This window comes from Lontra canadensis, unplaced genomic scaffold, assembly GCF_010015895.1.
Source record: "Lontra canadensis isolate GAN:19392208 unplaced genomic scaffold, GSC_riverotter_1.0 scaffold23, whole genome shotgun sequence".
NCBI lineage: Eukaryota > Metazoa > Chordata > Mammalia > Carnivora > Mustelidae > Lontra > Lontra canadensis.
Window position 1 is genome coordinate 14,556,852 of NW_022631017.1, and position 18,940 is coordinate 14,575,791.

Here is an 18,940-nt window from a genome sequence, read left to right on the forward strand (position 1 = left end):
ATATGATACAGTCCAGTTACTTGTGCACCTTTTCAGCTTGTCTTCTAGCTGAATCTAGCACAGTTTCTTTGGAGATAGGACAAGACAGCTTTACTTCTCATTCATTTTAATTAGAATTTATTGAATACCTATGGAAAAATGCACTCTAATGAGGGCTATGATATTAAGATTAAAAGGACTCATTCTCTGGCTGCCCATGTATTTCTCAACTCTTTGTATTTCCTCTCCAATAAAAACAGGGTCACTGAGTTAGACAGACATCGTTCACCCATAGCTCTTACTTGCTGCATGATTTGGGGCAGATTAATTAACCACCTTTTCATCTATAAAGACAAAGAAAATACCACTTACCCTGTATGGTTGTCACAAACACTAAACAAGATAGCCTATGGGGAAAAAAATCATCTAGCATAATAATACTTGGCATGTCGCCATACTCTTTAAATGGTGGTTTCCTCTTTCCTTTCTTCCTTCCTAAGAGAACCTGGCCCCAGCTATCCATTCTGTTTTTCCTTCTAGACTATAAGTGACATGAGGGTAAGTAATTGACACTTAAAGGGTATTTGGTAAATAATACATGAATGGAATAATGAATAATGAGTAACCAAGAATTTTAGATTCTTTGTTTTAAGGATTACTTTGAATTAAAACCATAAAACTCACCCATGGGAGTCTACCAATTGAGGTCTGTCCAGACCAATGTGCCCCTACAGATACTTGAACGGAATACAAAGCTCCACCTGGGAAACTCTTGCTCCTATATATTATCCCAGTGATTTATTTTAAGCCAGTTATTAAAGCCATTTGAACTTTGTGCTACCAAGTATGCAAATTAAATCAACTTGCTATGCCTTAATTAAAGAAAATGAGTTTTAGTTAATGACCATATAAACCAATAAAAAACATTTACTTTACACCTTTAAGTGATGCAAATTGAATATTTCACATACAAATAAATTTATTTTTGACTGAAAGATTGGTTTATACTCAGGAGCACCACAGGATAAACCAACTCTTAATTGCAGTGTTCTTGTTTCAGTTTCCTTCTTATTTTCCCCTTGTAATACATTTGGATGCTTTAACTCTTTTTGTAATACTCTCACATCGTCAATTATAATACTTTATCAGGAAAAAATATTAACTTAAAAACAAGCAATGGGGCGCCTCGGTGGCTCAATGGGTTAAGCCTCTGCCTTCAGCTCAGATCATGATCTCAGGGTCCTGGGATGGAGCCCCGCATCTGGTTCTCTGCTCGGCAGGGAGCCTGTTTCTCCCTCTCTCTCTGCCTGCTTCTCTGCCTACTTGTGATCTCTCTTTCCGTCAAATAAATAAATAAAATCTTAAAAACAAAACAAAAAACAAGCAATATTTTATCCATGCTGAAATAATATTGCATGTCATCCCTAAAAATAAAACAAATTTTCTCTCTTTGCTTAAGCTTTTCAAACTCTCTGCCCATCAGATAAATGGAAAAAGTTTGTGTTTTCAGAAAGAAAACTGCATAATTGTTGATATAATCAACTGAATCTCTGTGTAAATTGAGTGAATATAAAACAAATTCTCATATAAGACATATTAGAATCAACTACAAAACTCCTAGCTGAGGAACTTTATAAAATAATAATTAGGAGAGTAAAACAATATAGCTTTCCTGAATTTTATTTACTAATTTTATTTTTTTTAAATATTTATTTATTTAATTTTTTTGTGCAAAAAGGTGATTTTATTAAAGCAGAGGGACAAGACCCATGGGCAGAAAGAGCTGCTGCCTTTATTCACTAATTTTAATATAAAAAGTACTATCACTTAAATGTTATTGATGAACTTTTGTTTAAAGGAAAATATGACAATACCCAAAGACAGAACTATAACAAATATATTTGAAGACCTCTCACATTAGCAATGGTATTAGAATAAACAGAAATTTGAGACCTGTGGCTATATTTTTCAAAGTACATTTTGAAAGCTACAGACCAAGGTTACCAATAGGAGTTCTAAAATGGTATTTTATACAAGTCTATCAATTAATTGGATAAAAATCTTATTAAAAAATAAAAATACAATTTTAAATAAATAACATTAAAAGTCAGTAGCTTAGCAGTAACTTAACAATAGTCCAATTGCTTTATCTTACAAGTAAGGAAGCAAAAAAACTGGCTCTTTTCCACAGTCTGATATCCCCTATTAGATTCCCTCTGCTTCCTCACGGGTCTCCACGGTCCACAGAACACATTCATGTCTCCTGGTAGTGGGCTAAGGTCAGCCAACTGTCTTCTGGTACCTTGTCTGTTAGCTTGAGAGCCCTTTGTCCTTAGTTCTTTTAAGTAAATGATTCCAAAATTTCTCAGACTACTGCTGGTCATGAAAGCAAAGAACTGCTACAATATTTAGTGAGGTTTGGGGAAGCAATTCTTTTTTTTTCTTTTTTTATGTTATGTTAGTCACCATACAGTACCTCATTAAGCAATTCTTTAATTATCAAACTAGGGACCTGGATACTATTCAGGTCTAGTAGCATTAACGTCTACTTTCCTGTCCTCAATCATTCAATTTTAGATAAATGAGTTCAGTAAGGATGCAGGATACAAATTAATATATAGAAATCTGTTGCATTTCTATACATTAACAAGGAAGCAGCAGAAAGAGAAATTAAGAAAACAATCCCATTTACAACAGCACCAAAAGTAATAAAATACCTAGGAATAAACTTAACCAAGGAGGAGTATTCTGTAAAACTAAAACAATGGTGAAAGAAACTGGAGATGACACAAACAAATGGAAAGATATTCTAGGCTCGTGGACTAGGAGAGCCAATATGACTAAAATGTCTATACCACCCAAAACAATCATAGATTAAATGCAATCCCTATCAAAATATCAACATTTTTCACAGAACTAACACAAATAACCCTAAAATCTTTATGGAATCACAAAGGCCCACAAATAGCCAAAGCAATCCAGAAAAAGAACAAAATTGGCGGCATCAGAATCCCAAATTTCAAGGTAGACAACAAAGCTGTGGCAATCAAAACAGCATGGTACTGGCATAAAAATAGACACAAAGATCAAAGAACAATAGAGAGCCTAGAAATAGACACATGCTTATTTGGTCAATTAATCTATAATGAGCAAGAATATGCAATGGAGAAAAGACAGTCACTTCAACATATGATTCTGGGAAAACTGGACAGCTACATGCAAAAGAATGAAACTATACCACTTTCTTAGACCACATGCAAAAATAAACTCAAAGTGGATTACATATCTATATGTGAGACCTGAAACCATAAAATTCCTAGAAGAAAAACATAGGCAGTAATTTCTTTGACACTGGCTGTAGAAACATTCCCTCAGACAAGAGACAAAAGCAAAGTGAAAAGATTAGAACTATACCAAAGTAAAAAACTTCTGCCTAGCAAAGGAAACCATCAACAAAATGAAAAGGCAACCTACTGAATGGAAGAAGATATTTGCAAATTACATATCTGATAAGGGGTTAACATCCAAAATATATAAAGAACTTTTACAATTTAAGACCAAAAAAGCAATCTGATTAAAAAATGGGCAGAGACCCTGAATAGACATTTTTTCAAAAAAGACATACAGCTGGCTAACAGACACATGAAAGATGTTCAACATTACTCGTCACCAGGGAAATGGAAATTAAAATCACATGAGATATCACCTTAATGCACAAGAAATAACAAGTGTTGGTGAGGATGTGGAGAAAAAGGAACACTTGCACACCGTCAGTGGAAATGCAAATTGGTGCAGACACTATAGGAAATAGTATGAAGGTTCCTCTAAAACTTAAAAATAGAATTACCATATGATCCCATATTCCACTAGTGGGTATTCACCCAAAGAAAATGATAAGACTGATTTGAAGAGATATATGCGAGGAAGGGAAAACTAAAAGGGAAGAAATCAGAGAGGGAGACAAACCATGAGAGACTATGAACTCCGGGAAACAAACTGAGGGTTGCAGAAGGGAGGGGCATGGGGGGATGGGGTACCTGGGTGATGGGTATTAAGGAGGGCACATGTTGTGATGAGCACTGTTATATGCAACTAATGAATCGTTGAACACTACATTAAAAACTAATGTTACTGTATGTTGGCTAACTGAACATAATAAAAAATAAATTAAAAAAAAAAAGAAAATATATATGTATCCCTATCTTTACTGCTGCAACAGTTACAATAGCCAAGATATGGAAACAACCCAAGTGACCATCGATAGATGAATAGAGGAATAAGATGTGATATATACACTTGGAATATTACCCAGTCATAAAAAAATAATATTTTGCCATCTGCAACAACATGGATAGACTTACAGGGTAAAATGCTAAGTGCAGTAAGTCAGTCCGAGGAAGCCAAATACCATATGATCTCACTCATATGTGGAAATTTAAGAAACAAAAGAAAGAAAAAAGAAGCCAAGAAAAAAGAAAAAAGCCCCCAAACCAGACTCTTCAATACAGAGAACTGTGTTAATATAAGGTAAGGGGTTGGAGGGATGAAATAGTAAAGGGGATTAAAAGTATTACTTATCGGGGCGCCTGGGTGGCTCAGTGGGTTAAAGCCTCTGTCTTCGGCTCAGGTCATGATCTCAGGGTCCTGGGATCGAGCCCCACATCGGGCTCTCTATTCAGCAGGGAGCCTGCTTCCTCCTCTCTCTCTGCCTGCCTCTCTGTCTACTTGTGATCTGTCTGTCAAATAAATAAATAAAATCTTAAAAAAAAAGAAAAAGAATATTACTTATCTTGATTAGCACTGAGAAATATATAGAATTGTTGAATCACTATATTGAAGATCCAAAACTAATATAACATTATGTTAATTGTACTTGAATTAGAGAAACAAAGAAACAAACAGAATACTGTAACAGTAGAAAAAAAAATTATTTTAGTTTGGAGGAATCCAGTGCCTGTTCCCTCAACCTTTCTTGAAAAGGCTGTGGGGAGGGAACACACTACCTATTTTCTCTCCCACAGATAGCTGAAGACAAACCCTATTTAAAGGTAGGTGGCTGAATTTACTTATAAAAAACAATGTGGGACAGACATAATAGTAAGAGACAACAAACCCTCAAAAAGAAACAGAATTTCTTTTTTCACTGTTTTAATTTTTCATATTCCATTCTATTGACAACATTAGAGCTACCACAAGTCATTCCAATCAAATAGCTATGGAACCTTGAGCAAATCACCAGCTCCCTGGGTCTGTTTTCTCATCTTTAAAATGCAAGAGCTGAACACATTGATCTCCAAGGTCCCTTTATATTGGAATATGTCTTTTTTATATTCTCAATTCAATTATAAGGCAGATTAAACACAGACTTATCTAATTGTCCTTTAAAGCAGTGATCTCCAAAATGGGGCACATAAGGCAATTAATAAGACGGTTGGGACCAAATATATGAAATTTTAGTTTACACAGGTTTTTAATGCAAAGGGTTTGGAAAAAGATTTAGTTTTACTGATGTTTAATATTCTGACACTGGTGTCCTCACTGGGTCTGTGGGAGATAAGAGCTCCACAAAGTGGGGTGTTGACAGGAAACTCTTTCTTTGTCCATTCTCAACATACAGCATGCTGTTTGTACCTGGTTATGGGGATTTACAGATATTATCGGATACATACCAGATGGACAAGAGACTTACAGTGCTTTCTGTGAAACAATCTCAGATTAAAAATAATACCAATAGGGCGCCTGGGTGGCTCAGTGGGTTAAGCTGCTGCCTTAGGCTGAGGTCATGATCTCAGGGTCCTGGGATCGAGTCCCGCATCGGGCTCTCTGCTCAGCAAGGAGCCTGCTTCCCTCGCTCTCTCTCTCTCTCTCTCTCTGCCTGCCTCTCCATCTACTTGTGATCTCTCTGTCAAATAAATAAATAAATAAAATCTTTAAAAAAAAAATAATACCAATAATGCAAAATTAACAAATGACTAAAAAAACAGCTGGGTCAACACTCTTCCTTTTCTTAAAACAATTTTTTTGGTCAGCCTCATTATGTGAGGTAAAAGAGAGACTATGGAATTAGAGTCACTCTGACATGATGTTGTCCTCCCAGATCAGAATTATTAAGAAGTATGGCAAGTGTTCATTCTCCTTAATTCTGAACCTTTTCCTTGGTATATAATGGGTTTTGAAGTATTTGCTAAGAATGATAGTACACATACAAAGATTTTTAAAAGATTTCAAGTACATAGTGACAGGATTCTATACAGATGGGGGTATACAGTGAACAAAGGTTGAAGCTGTTTATGTGTGTGCAGTTGGATGCTGTTTACTGGGGAATCACCACGGTATTGCTGCTTCAGCCTTCAAGTGGCCTGTGGGGGACCTCTGACAGCGCTCACCTCTCCCTCACGCTAGCACAGCCCTGGAGAACAGCCCGCAGAAGCACAAGCAAATTCTAGTCCCTGATATGACTCCCCCAGTTGCCCTTGTGACCAAGAGTCCCTCACCCCCCAGGGCCTTTCCCTTGTGCACTCCTTAGAAAAGACCCCTGTGGCACTCACCAAAACCTAGCTCTTTTTGGTTTGATTTGACCATTTTGGCCTTAGCCTAGGACCCCACAGGCCTATAGCCACCCTAAGAAGGGCATGTGCCCCAGGACCTGTCTGTCCTCTGCCTCAACGTCTTTGTGTGGCCCCTGGAGGCTGCTGTGTATTTCCTCAGGACCTGTGAGTAATAAGCTTCTCTATCTTAATTTCTCTGTGGTCTTCTGTTGAAATGTAGCTCATCATCTGGCACCCAGTGTTCCACTGAACAAAATCAAAACAACATCATGGCACAGCGCAAAACAGGACCTGTGGAGCCACATGATCTCACGGCTCTGACATGCTACTAGCTGTGCTCTGGGTAAGGCTCTGGAGCTCCTGTTTCTAAACTGTGCAGGAGGAAAACAAGGCCCATTTCATAGGATGGTTGTGGGACTTGAACATGAACATTTGGCACATGAAGGTCTCAGTAAATTTTAATTTATTTTTCCTTACTCTGAATTTGCCAAAAAATAAAGACGTACTTATGTAGTAATGGAGGGCAAGAATACGGTGTGGTGCTATTTAAAATTGCATTATTTGTTTCTGCTAGGTCATATAACACAATAATTGGCCCCACAACAAGTTTGTCCACGTTAAGCTGAGATTTAAGAACTGAATTGGCAACTTTTAACTCACCACATTAAAATCTAGATTTTCTTCAACCCATGATTTTGCCTCTTCAAATTCATCTTTCATTTCCATTATAAAAAGTGTATCCAGGGCATCTACTATTGTTGCTCCTTTAATACTACCTGAAAATATCAGAAAAATATTTATTGATTAAAATATTTGACAGACATACAAGCAAATTGACCATACTTGGAAAGGGACAGGCAGAGGATAAACTGAATTTATTAATAAACAGTAATATTAAACAAAGTCTAAAATTCTTTCACTGAAAGAAAATTTAAAAGCTGCATTAAAACCCAACTAATAATTATCACAGGCTGTGGATTGATACACTAATCTTTAAAGTTTCTTCTGAGTAGTAGAAAATATCTCTTAGAAATTTCAGTTGTGGCTGCATTCTCTAGCAAGAAAAAAAATAGATGTGAAACAATGGAGCAATGCACGTATTAATTTTAATGTAATCACATCCAAGTGCACCTGTGAAAAACTTTTAAATATAATTAGATCTAAAATTATGAGAGCTCTAAAAAGCCATTATTCAAAAATGGAATTCACCCCCCTTTGAAAGCTTGACTGATCCTAATCTTCCCTCCCACCCATCCAGCCCATCTCAACTCTACGATTCATTTCCTCCAAACTGCCTTGACGTGAAGACTTTACATTGGTCTTACACTCATCGCTTTCTGTCTTCCATTATAAATACTTATGTGCATCTCTTTTAGTCTGTAAACTTTCTCAGACTGGAGAAGTCATGTCTTCTTCATCTGCACATTCCATATGTCTCAATGCTTAATAATAATTTAAAAATTCACCAACATATGAACAGAGAACCAAATAATCTCTTTGATAAAGATTATGAAAAATCTACACAAAACTGATTTTTTTATTTCTTTTCAGCATAATAGTATTCATTGTTTTTACACCACACCCAGTGCTCCATGCCCTCCCTAATACCCACCACCTCGTTCCCCCAACCTCCCACACCCCGCCCCTTCAAGACCGATTTATTAATGATACAGGCAACTTTCATAGGGATAAAAGCAAAAATAGATAGATTTTAAAAAGTTATGGTGAATAATGAAAGAAATAGAGGCCTCTGACTCTGCATGAAGTTTCTCAATTTGTCTTCAATTCCCACATCTCATCACCTATGTTACTGAAAATACTACTTTATAAAAACATCTGAAATCACTTCTGCTGCCACTACTCCAGGTTCGGGCTCTCTTCATCTCTAAACTGTGTCCCTGTAATAGGCCCACCAGTCTTTTTGCCACTTTGCCAGCTCTTCCTAAGTGTTCTTACAATTCCCTTCTCCCTACTTGGGTTCCCACTTCATATGAATATCTGCGATTGAGATGAATATCTACTGAACCATCTAATGCTTTTTTTTACACACAGGTCTTCTGCACAAGGCAGGAAATCTGCAAAGACTTGTATTGTGTTGATTAACACCAGTGCTAGAAGGAGAGCCAAACACACAAAGATCCTGAATAAATAGAAAAGCATAGTGTGGTGATTAGGACCACAGGCTCTCACCTTAGCCACACCTGGGTTCTGGCCTCAGCTCAGTCAGTTAGTACGTGGCTAATATGAGGCAAGCTATTCTGAGCTGCATTTTTCTCATCTATAAAATGTGTATAATAATGAGGTTAAATGAGACATCACATAAATGGCACTTGGCACGTAAGTGTCAGTTGATACCGTTGTTTGTTATATGACTTGATACTATTTAACACCTTCAGTCACAGTATAATAAGTATAATAAGTCACATTTTCTATGGGGAATTAAGAAGTCTCAGAGTAAGACTCTATTCCCTTCATCCTGTTACTTATAGGCAAAACTATGCCTGTTAAAAAAGAATCCAGTGGGATAAGAAGGGCCCTGGGTACCTCTGTGACCCACGGAACACAACATTTCGGTTAACTAGCTCCCTCACCTCCTCAGTGGGAATGTTATTAACACCCCCAGTACCAATCACTGAGGGATGCTGTGAGGACCAAATACAATAATAAAGCATGCCAAATTCGATAAATGGAAGTTGAAATAACTGACCTAATTCACTCCCACTTTCTGTTCCATGGCACAAACAGGAGAAACCCAGAGCTAAAGCTAAGAGTCACCAAGATACAGTGAAGCTCACCAGGGCAGGCTGCCTTGACCAGCTTATCAATAAAAACACTACTTTTACTTGACAGGAACCAGTGAATGCCACTGACCAAAGGTTGCTCTGCTGGGTCTCACCCCTGGAGCTAAAACTCATGATGCTGTACCTACATCCATTAAACGAGAATCTTTGGAAGTGTCTCCAGGCATTTTTTTCAAGGGATGAAAGTGATTCTAACGTAGAGTGCTCTGTTGGAAGGACACATTATGCACAGTCCTTGCAGGTAACTTCTATCAGGTATGCACGTTTCCTCACAACAAGGTGGAAGGGGCACTATCAACGTCACCACCTACAAGTTCTGTCAACTGGAGAAAAGTTACTGTCATTAAGAAACCAAAGCACATACTACTCACCAAACAAACTGCTCGAATGGCCTTCTTTTGATATAGGTTTCAGTTCATTTAATCCCCAGGCATACCGTTTATAATTATTCCAAGCATGTTTCATCATCTGAGAAAAGAAAATGAAAACAGGATTATAATTTGAATTTGAGAGGTTTTTGCTAAAAAATAGATCATATATTAAAGACCTAAAGGTTAAAGTCTTAAAACTCACTGCTTAATTAAAAGGATGATGATGACTTAAAAGGGTGACAGTGGTATGAATAACCTAGCACACACATATACACATTGCCTTTTTATATTTCCAAAAGATTTCTTTAAGAGTACATATCATTTTTTATTTAAATTCAATTAGTCAACATATAATACATCATTAGTTTTAGATGTAGAGTTCAATAATTCATCAGTTGCATATAACACCCAGTTCTCATCATATCACATGCCCTCCTTATTGCCCATCACCCAATTATCCCCTCCCCCCATCCCCTCCTCTCCAGTAACCTTCAGTTTGTTTCCTATAGTTAAGAGTCTCATGGTTTTTCTCCCTCTCTGATTTCTTCCCAGTTTTCCCTCCCTTCCCTTATGATCCTCTGTGCTGTTTCTTATATTCCACATATAAGTGAAACTGTATGATAATTGTCTTTCTCTGATTATTTTGCTTATCATAATACCCTCTAGTTCTATCCACATCAATGTAAATGGTAACTATTCATCCTTTCTAATAGCTGAGTAATATTCCATTGTGTATGTGTGTACACACACACACAGACACACACACACACATATACCACATCTTCTTTATCCATTCATCTGTCAATGGACATCTCTGGCCTTTCACAGCCTAGCTATTGTGGACATTGCTGCTATGAACATTGGGGTGCATGTGCCCCTTCAGATCACTATGTTTGTATCTTTGGGGTAAATACCTACTAGTGCAATTCCTGGGTCATACTGTAGCCCTATTTTTAACTTCTCGAGGAAACTCCACACTATTTTCCAGAGTGGCTGTACCAGCTTGCACTTCCTCCAACAGTGTTAAGAGGGTTTCCCTTTCTCTGCATTCTTGCTAACACCTGTTGTTTACTGACTTATTAATTTTAGCCATTCTGACTAGTGTATGGTAATATCTCATTGTGGTTTTGATTTGTATTTCCCTGATACAAAATGATGTGGAGCATTTTTTCATGTGTCTGTTGGCCATGAGGATGTCTTCTTTGGTAAAATGTTTGTTCAAGTCTTCTGCCCATTTCTTGACTGGATTATCTGTTTTTTGGATATTGAATTTGATAAGTTCCTTACAGATCTTGGATACTAGTCCTTTATCTGAGAGTCATTTTCAAATATCTTCTTCCATTCCATAGGTTGCCTTTTAAGTTTTGTTGACTGTTTCCTTTGCTGTGCAAAAGCTTTTTATCTTGATGAAGTCCCAAGTTCATTTTTGTTTTCGTTTCCCTTGCCTTTGGAGACCTGTCTAGCAAGAAGTTGCTACAGCCAAGGTCAAAGAGGTTGCTGCCTGTGTTCTCAAAGATTTTGATGGATTCCTATCTCACATTTAGGTCCTTCATCCATTTTGAGTTTATCTTTGTGTGTGGTGTAAGAAAATGGTTCAGTTTCATTCTTCTGCATGTGGCTGTCCAATTTTCCTAGCACCACTTATTAAAGGCACTGTTCTTTTTTCCATTGGATATTCTTTCCTGCTTTGTCAATGATTAGTTGACCATAGAGTTGAGGGTTCATTTATAGGTTCTCTATTCTGTTCCATTGATCTACGTGTCTGTTTTTGTGCCAATACCATACAGTCTTGATGATTACAGCTTTGTAATATAGCTTGAAGTTTGCCATTGTGATGCCACCAGCTTTGGTTTTCTTTTTCAACATTCCTCTAGCTATATGGGGTCTTTTGTAGTTCCATACAAATATGAGGATTATTTGTTCCAATTCTGTGAAAAAAGTTGATGGTATTTTAATAGGGATTGCACTGAATGTGTAGATTGTTCTAGATAGCATAGACATTTTAACAATATTTGTTCTTCCAATCCATGAGCATGGAACATTTTCCATTTCTTTGTGTCTACGAAGAAATGGACACTTTCTTTCATAAGTATTCTGTAGTTTTTAGATACAGATCCTTTACCTCTTTGGTTAGGTTTATTCCTAGGTATCTTATGATTTTTGGTGCAATTACAAATGGAATCGATTCCTTAATTTCTCTTTCTTCTGTCCCACTGTTAAGGTACAGAAATGTAACTGACTTCTGTGAACTGATTTTATATCCTGCTATGTGGCTGAATTCTTGTATGAGTTCTAGCAATTTGGGGGTGGAGTCTTTTGGGTTTTCCACATAAAGTATCATGTCATCCGAGAAGAGTGAGAGTTTGATTCTTCTTTGCCAATTTAAATGCCTTTTATTTCTTCATGTTGTCTAAGTGCTGAATCTAGGACTTCCAGTGCTATGTTGAACAACAGTGGTGAGAGTGGACATCCCTGCCATGTTCCTGACGTTAGGGGAAAAGCTTTCAGCTTTTCCCCATTAGAATGCTATTCACTGTGGGCTTTTTGTAAATGGTGTTTATGATATTGAGGTACGTTCCCTCTATCCCTACATTGTGGAGAGTTTTAATCAAGAAACAATGTTGTACTTTGTCAAATGTTTTTTCTGCATCAATTGAGAGGATCATATGTTTCTTGTCTTGTCTTTTATTAATGTGATCTATCACGTTGGTTGATTTGTGAATGTTGAACCACCCTGGCATCCCTGGAATAAATCTCACTTGGTTGTGGTGAATAATCCTTTTAATGTACTGTTGGATCCTACTGGCTAGTTTCTTGGTGAGAATTTTGGCATCTATGTTCAACAGGGATACGGGTCTGTAATTCTTTTTGGTGGGGTCTTTGTCTAGTTTTGGGATCAAGGTAGTGCTGGCCTCATAGAACAAGTTTGGAAGTTTTTTTCCCCTCTCTATTGTTTGAAACAGCTTCAGAAGAACAGATATTAGTTCTTCTTTAAATGTTTGATAGAATCTCCCTGGGAAGCTATCCAACCCTGGACTCTTCTTTGTCGGGAGACTTTTGCTTCCTGCTTCAATTTCCTTGCTGGTTATGGGTCTGTTCAGGTTTTCTATGTCTCCTTTTTCCATTTGGTAATTTAAAAAGAGCATATGTCATTTTTAATTCAGTTCTCAGTAACAGAAATTTAGCTTATCGTAAAAGGATGAACCATTCTTACATTTATTTATATCACTCTCAAGAAAGATTAACTCTGCAAAGAGCCTATATTTAAGATTCTGGGTTTTGCACAAATTCTGTCAACCTCATAGTATATAGACAAATATAAAAGGCTATCACTTTAAATACTTTGATGTATTTTGACCAAGTCAATGTTGAGAAATCTAGAAGAAATAAATGAAACTCTATGATTGTATCTAAATTTGGGGAAACTTCAGCCTGTTTTACTATAATCAATCTTGAATTATATACACGTGTACGTATCTGTGAAACTGAAGACTGATCCTGTATACTCCCAATCTAGGCTCCTTGTACCAGGAAGGTTTTTAAAGGCAAACCCTCTCTGCCACAAATGGTATAAATTATTTTTAAATTAATTTTAACACAATTAATATCTCTACATATAATGAAAACCAAATTAATTTCTCCTGGCTTATAGATAAAGTTCTGACTCATTGTGCTAAACATTAACTCTAGTAGAAAGTGAACGATTTTCAAGGGGAGAAACTGTTCTAAGAGCCTGTCAAAATAGTTGTATAACAACTATATAACAGTTGTAGAATTTTTTTTATAACTCAAAGAATACAATTATTTTTGTATTCATTTTTTAAAGAGGGCAGGGGATTCCCCATGTGTCTAGAATTTATTCATGCTATTATTCCCAATCCATTAGCAAAGGTAACCAAAATATGGACATAATTTGAAAATATTCTAATCTGGCTCCATATTTTAAAATATCTTAAAAAGCATCACCTGAAGTTACAAATACCACATGGGGGCTGTTTGTCACTAAAAATCTTCAGTGAGATCAATATAATTTTATTAATAAGTCCTCATATGTCTCTGAACACAATAATAAACATCTTTCTTTAGCCAATTTGTATATTATCTTCCTATCTCACTATTACTATGAATAATAAGTACTAAATATCTATTAGTACTTGAATTATTTACTATTCTATGAATAATAAGTACTAAATATCTGTACAATTTGCTGGATATTCTGCTAAATGCTCTAAATTCAGTATGGTACTCAATTATAATTACAACTCTGAAATGTTGTATTACTATTGTTTAGTAGGTAAAGAAACTGAGGCCTGGAAGTTAAAATCCAAAGAACTTTGTTCAAGGTCGTGTTATTTCTTCACAGCTGAAGAGCCAGGGTTCATCCTTGTTTTGGCCTGACTCCAAAGCCCTGGCGTTAACCAACACATTGCATCATCTTCCTTGAATGAGTCAGCATCAGAATCTTCTTCTGATGAATCAGACTGTTGATCTTCCACCAGTCAACAGAATGTGGACAAGGTAGCATTTTCAAGACTTTCTCCTTATAATTTTATTGGAAAGTATAATAGATTTAAAGATGAAATAACCTGACTTATAATCCCTATTATGCCACTGATTAGTCCCATAAACATGGATGAGTCATAGCTTTTACAAGACTTTCTTTATCTGAAAAAATGGGATCATAATTCCTCCTGGGGCGTATGTAAGGCTTACACGAACATAGCTTGTGATTGCACCTATTGTACTGCTTCCAACATGGGGGGTAATCACATGTTTATTGAATTTAAACCTATACAGAAACCAATTAAATTTACATCACAGAAAAAGAAACCAATGAGCTTCTGAAAAGATTAGGGATATGACATCCACAAAAACACCTTGAGATTACATCTGAGTTTGTTTTGGCTTTCCTATTAAATGTACTACATTTGGTAAACTTCATTACTATAAATTTCCAAAGACACTTAATAAATTCAAAAGCTTTTGAAATATACCTGACATGAGAACAATCACAACAAAAAAATTTTATGATGATTTGTTTCAGCTCTAAGTCTGAGTGGAAAGCAGAGTCATATACTATTAATGACTCAAAGACGGCATAAATCTTTCCCATAAAAGACTGCTGCTTTATCAAAAATTACCATTTATATATGTATCACTAGTACAGAACCTCCTTGAGTTACCTCTAGTATATATTAACCTTTCTCATCTTTTTTCCCCAAGGGAAAATGTGACACTAATTGCTTCGCTTACTACATTTCGAAAGTTGCTGTGACACATTTCTCAAAATGGGTTCCTCATCCCATGGGATTTCTAGGGTTAGAGAGTGAAAAGAAAAATAAAACCATGTGGTCAAAACACCTTGAATGGTGTTCTCCAGGACCTCATGAAATGAAAAGGAAAGGCCATCTTGTTAACTGATTCCTGTGGCTGATGGCCTCTGGAAATGATTTACCAAGTTAAAGCCAAACAGAAACATGGTTTGTGTGTGTGTGTGTATGTGTGTGTTTAGAATAACACAAAGAAAGAACTCACAAATCGTATATAAAGTCAGCTTTGTAACTACGATTTATGACTTACACAAAAATCCAAAAACATTGAAATGCTACCGGCCTCTCATTTTACAATATTAAGCCCTAGCCAGCTGAGGGAGCTTGGCGATGAAGGCATTTAATCTCTCTAGACTTAGGGTGCTTATGAGCCAATGGGATAAGAAGGTCACTTCCAAAATTCAACTACTAATAAAGAAATCCATGGATAGGATTAATTTTCATCTTCACATGCTCCTTAATTTTGTTTTGTAGTCTTTCATCAGTTTAATTAGAGTTGTACAGCCTGACATCCCAAGTAGAAGAGTTAAAAGAGGCCCAAACTAGAGGACGATTAGGACTTCAAACACAGTAGTGAAACCTCATGAAAGAAACAAAAACCAAAAACCTGAAAGCATAAGAAAGATTTTCTATTTTCCTGAATGCTTAGTTGCATTTGTGAGGGGTATAGCTAACACATGGTGTGAATGGAAAGAAACAGAAGAAAAGGATACAAAATTCCAAAACAGCAATCCTGACCAAGAAAAACTTGAATTCAGACATAAAATATCCAAAAAAATAGCATTATTTCTCCTTGACTCTCTGCTTATCAAAGATTCTTCCACTAGCACTTTCTTTGCAATTGGCATCAGGTCTTAGTAATTAGGCAATGTCATTTATTGAGTGTCTGCTACACTATGAATAACAAGATGCTAAAGGATTAAAAGGAAAGTGTACACGAGTGTATCATGCTCATAATCTAATAGATAATGTATGGAAGCTTAACACTGTCTATTCTTACATACTCACAAATGTTTATAAATATAGCAGAATAAGAAAACTTATGTATCCAACTCTACTGTTATACCTAATGATTTGTTTTCAATTTTATGTCCTGACCTAATCAAGGACATGAAAAGCCACAAACAAGAATATGCCTGAATTTCCCCAGGTATGTATAGATTTCATAACTTACATTTTTGTTGCTAGGAACTACCCTTACAAATATTTTTATTTGCTGATGCTTTAATCATATGATCTTAAGTTATTCCCCACAGATACATTAAAAATCTTTTTGAAAAATCACTGTTTTTGACAGACAGATCTTATGAAGACTTGAGCTTTTTCATTGCCCCTTTAAAAAAGTCTGCAAGCTCAAGTCCCACTCGTAGCCCCCTCCTGTGTGGCCTGAAACAACATTTCCATCCTTTGTACAGCATGATCAGAGTAAGTCCCTGGCCCCAGGTGACTGATATAGGGTGCAGTGCCTGACCCAGAGGCAGACAACTAAGGGCTGATCACGAGCCCTGGAGAGGAGGTGCCTGGATGTGAGGCTCTCTCTGACCGATGGACCAATCCAATCCTCTACCTATTGAAGTAGAACAGATATTCACGGAGAATCCAGAGGCCAGAGTGAAGGAGAAGCAGAGAAGCACAAATACACAAAGGGAAAAGGGCATTAAAAGGGAGTTATGAGGCAGATGAAACCATGAGGGAGACAGAAAGTTGAGGAGAGAAAAGCAAGAGGAGGCTGGGAAGCAGACATGGTGCCCCAGGGGAGTCAGGTTAGGTCTGTAGAGCCGCTCTAGCACTACAAACAATGCTGCTGAATCCTGAATGTTGATGAATTACCTTCTACTCCGTGAGGTGTGGTTCTGCCTGCTGAGACTGTTTGCTTACTTCCCCATGTGTCCTTACAGAAAATGTCACTTACTGAAGAGGAATGTGAAAAAGCAGGTCACAGGGGCAGGCACTGGACAAACTGGGTTCATACTGCTGTTCTGCCACCACTAATGTGGCTCTGAGTAAGGCAAGGAATCTCTCTGAATGCACTTTCCACACCCATGAAATGTAAATAAATAAAAGGACTAGCCTCACTGGTTACCATGATGATTAAGTAAAATAATGCATGTAAAGAACCTAATACACTGTCTGACACACAGCAAGTACATGATAGATTACAAACACTATACTTATTTTTATTAAAAACCTAAGCATGTCTCTGATCATTGAGCATCATACTTTTTCCCAATAACATATATAAATAGGAGGGGCAAACATATGTAAAACCAGGCAAACCTATTTAGCACACAAACTCTAAATCTATACATTTAAAAATATACACAACTATTTGGTATCCAAAAGGGGGAAGAAGAAAGAATGATATAGGGCAATATGGGTCAGCTTTGATTCTGAAGATTCATATACTGGCTTTCTTGAAATTTTAGTTGTGTCAGTGCTTGTATAGGGGGTTTGCCTGAGGGATTTGGGGGCTGATTTAGGGTACAGATATGCCCACCAGAGGCAGTAATGCACAACAAGCTTTACTGGGTGGTGCCTGGCCAGGGCTGCAAGTCCTTCACAGCAAGACTGTCCAGAGGTGCCTGGGTGACTCAGTCAGCAGAGTAGCCAACTCTTGTTTTGGCTGAGTTCATGATCTCAGAGTGGTAGGATCAAGCCCCGTGCAGGGCTCCATGCTCAGTGTGGCATCTGCCTCTTCCTCTCTCTTTGTCCTTCCCCCTACTCACATATGCACACTCCCTCTCTAAAATAAATAAATATATAAAATCTTAAAAAAAAAAAAGGCAAAAAAAGAGACTGTTCAGGCTTAAGGAAAAGAAGTCAGCCTCCAGAAAGAAAGGAGAACAAGGAAACTCCCAGGAGAGAGGGAGCTCACATACTAAGTGACTTCACTCAGAAGCATGAGAGGGAGTCTCTGTGTCAGAGAGCTCCAGAAGGGAGTAGGAGCCTAGGGTATTAAAACCACAAGGTCCTATTATCAATGTTCAGCAGATGCTGGGTAAGGTTTCACAGAGTATGTAAAGCAGGCAGGCTGTAAATGGCTAAAACTCTGCTTGTATTTTTTTTCTTAAGCAATTAGTTGTGTAAAAATTTGAATTTTGTATCAGTGGGCTATTGAGCTAACAATGTTTTGGCCTACATACATGAGCAACTCAAGGGCCAAAGTACGGAGGCTACCTTTGGCTCATTTATGTAACAGCTTGCCATTTGGCACTAAAGGGAAGAAACTGTAGCCTACTGACATTAATATCCCCCTTGTTCTAGAGGGCATGAAAGCCTGTGCCTGATTCAGGCGAAGTCTAGGGTGTGAGGTCAACCTACCTCACTGATTGTTAAAGCAGAAATGGAGAGCCTTCACTCTTAAAATTATACTTCTGATGTTTTGTAAAACACGGATTTTAAAAGCCTGACAGTAGATTATATCAAACTCTGCCTGAAATGATTTGATTGTTCCATGAAAGTGCCTTCTAGAACTTTCAGATAAAATCTCAACACAAAACATTTTTAGGATCACTGTATCAACGTCCCTTCTTTTAATCTTTGGTGGACTGATAAGTGGCAGAAAGGAAAAAGTAGTTTCAGGGAATCAAGTCATAGCTTCTCCAAAACCTCAATTATCCACTGGAAAAGAATTTCTAGATGCTTGAACACAGGACAACAACCTAGCCACGCCCTCTTCTTATCTGAAGAGACAGCCCTGCTTACATTTCCCTGTGGGAATGAAGCCTGAGAGAACCGGAAGGAATATCAGGCCAGGGAGAGACCTGGAGCTGAGGCCGGCTGTCAGAGGGAGCAAAGCAAGCAGGCTTCTCCTGGGAAAGACGGAGCCCTGCTGCCTAAGAGTCTGATCTCACAAACCCTCAGTTTTCTCACCCTTAAAAAATAATAAGTTGGAACAAACGTACCACTGT

The 18,940-nt window shown here is 37.3% G+C and overlaps 1 protein-coding gene across 1 annotated transcript in view; it reads right to left on the reverse strand.

The window, feature by feature from the left end:
- Positions 1-18,940, reverse strand: part of MAN1A1 (mannosidase alpha class 1A member 1) — a 167,833-nt gene that overhangs the window by 116,659 nt on the left and 32,234 nt on the right. The window contains exons 3-4 of the mRNA XM_032862419.1: positions 9,700-9,796; positions 7,188-7,303 (exon numbers count right to left, since the gene is read on the reverse strand). Of these exons, the coding sequence (XP_032718310.1) occupies positions 7,188-7,303; positions 9,700-9,796 (213 nt within the window). The remainder of the gene's footprint in view (positions 1-7,187; positions 7,304-9,699; positions 9,797-18,940) is intronic.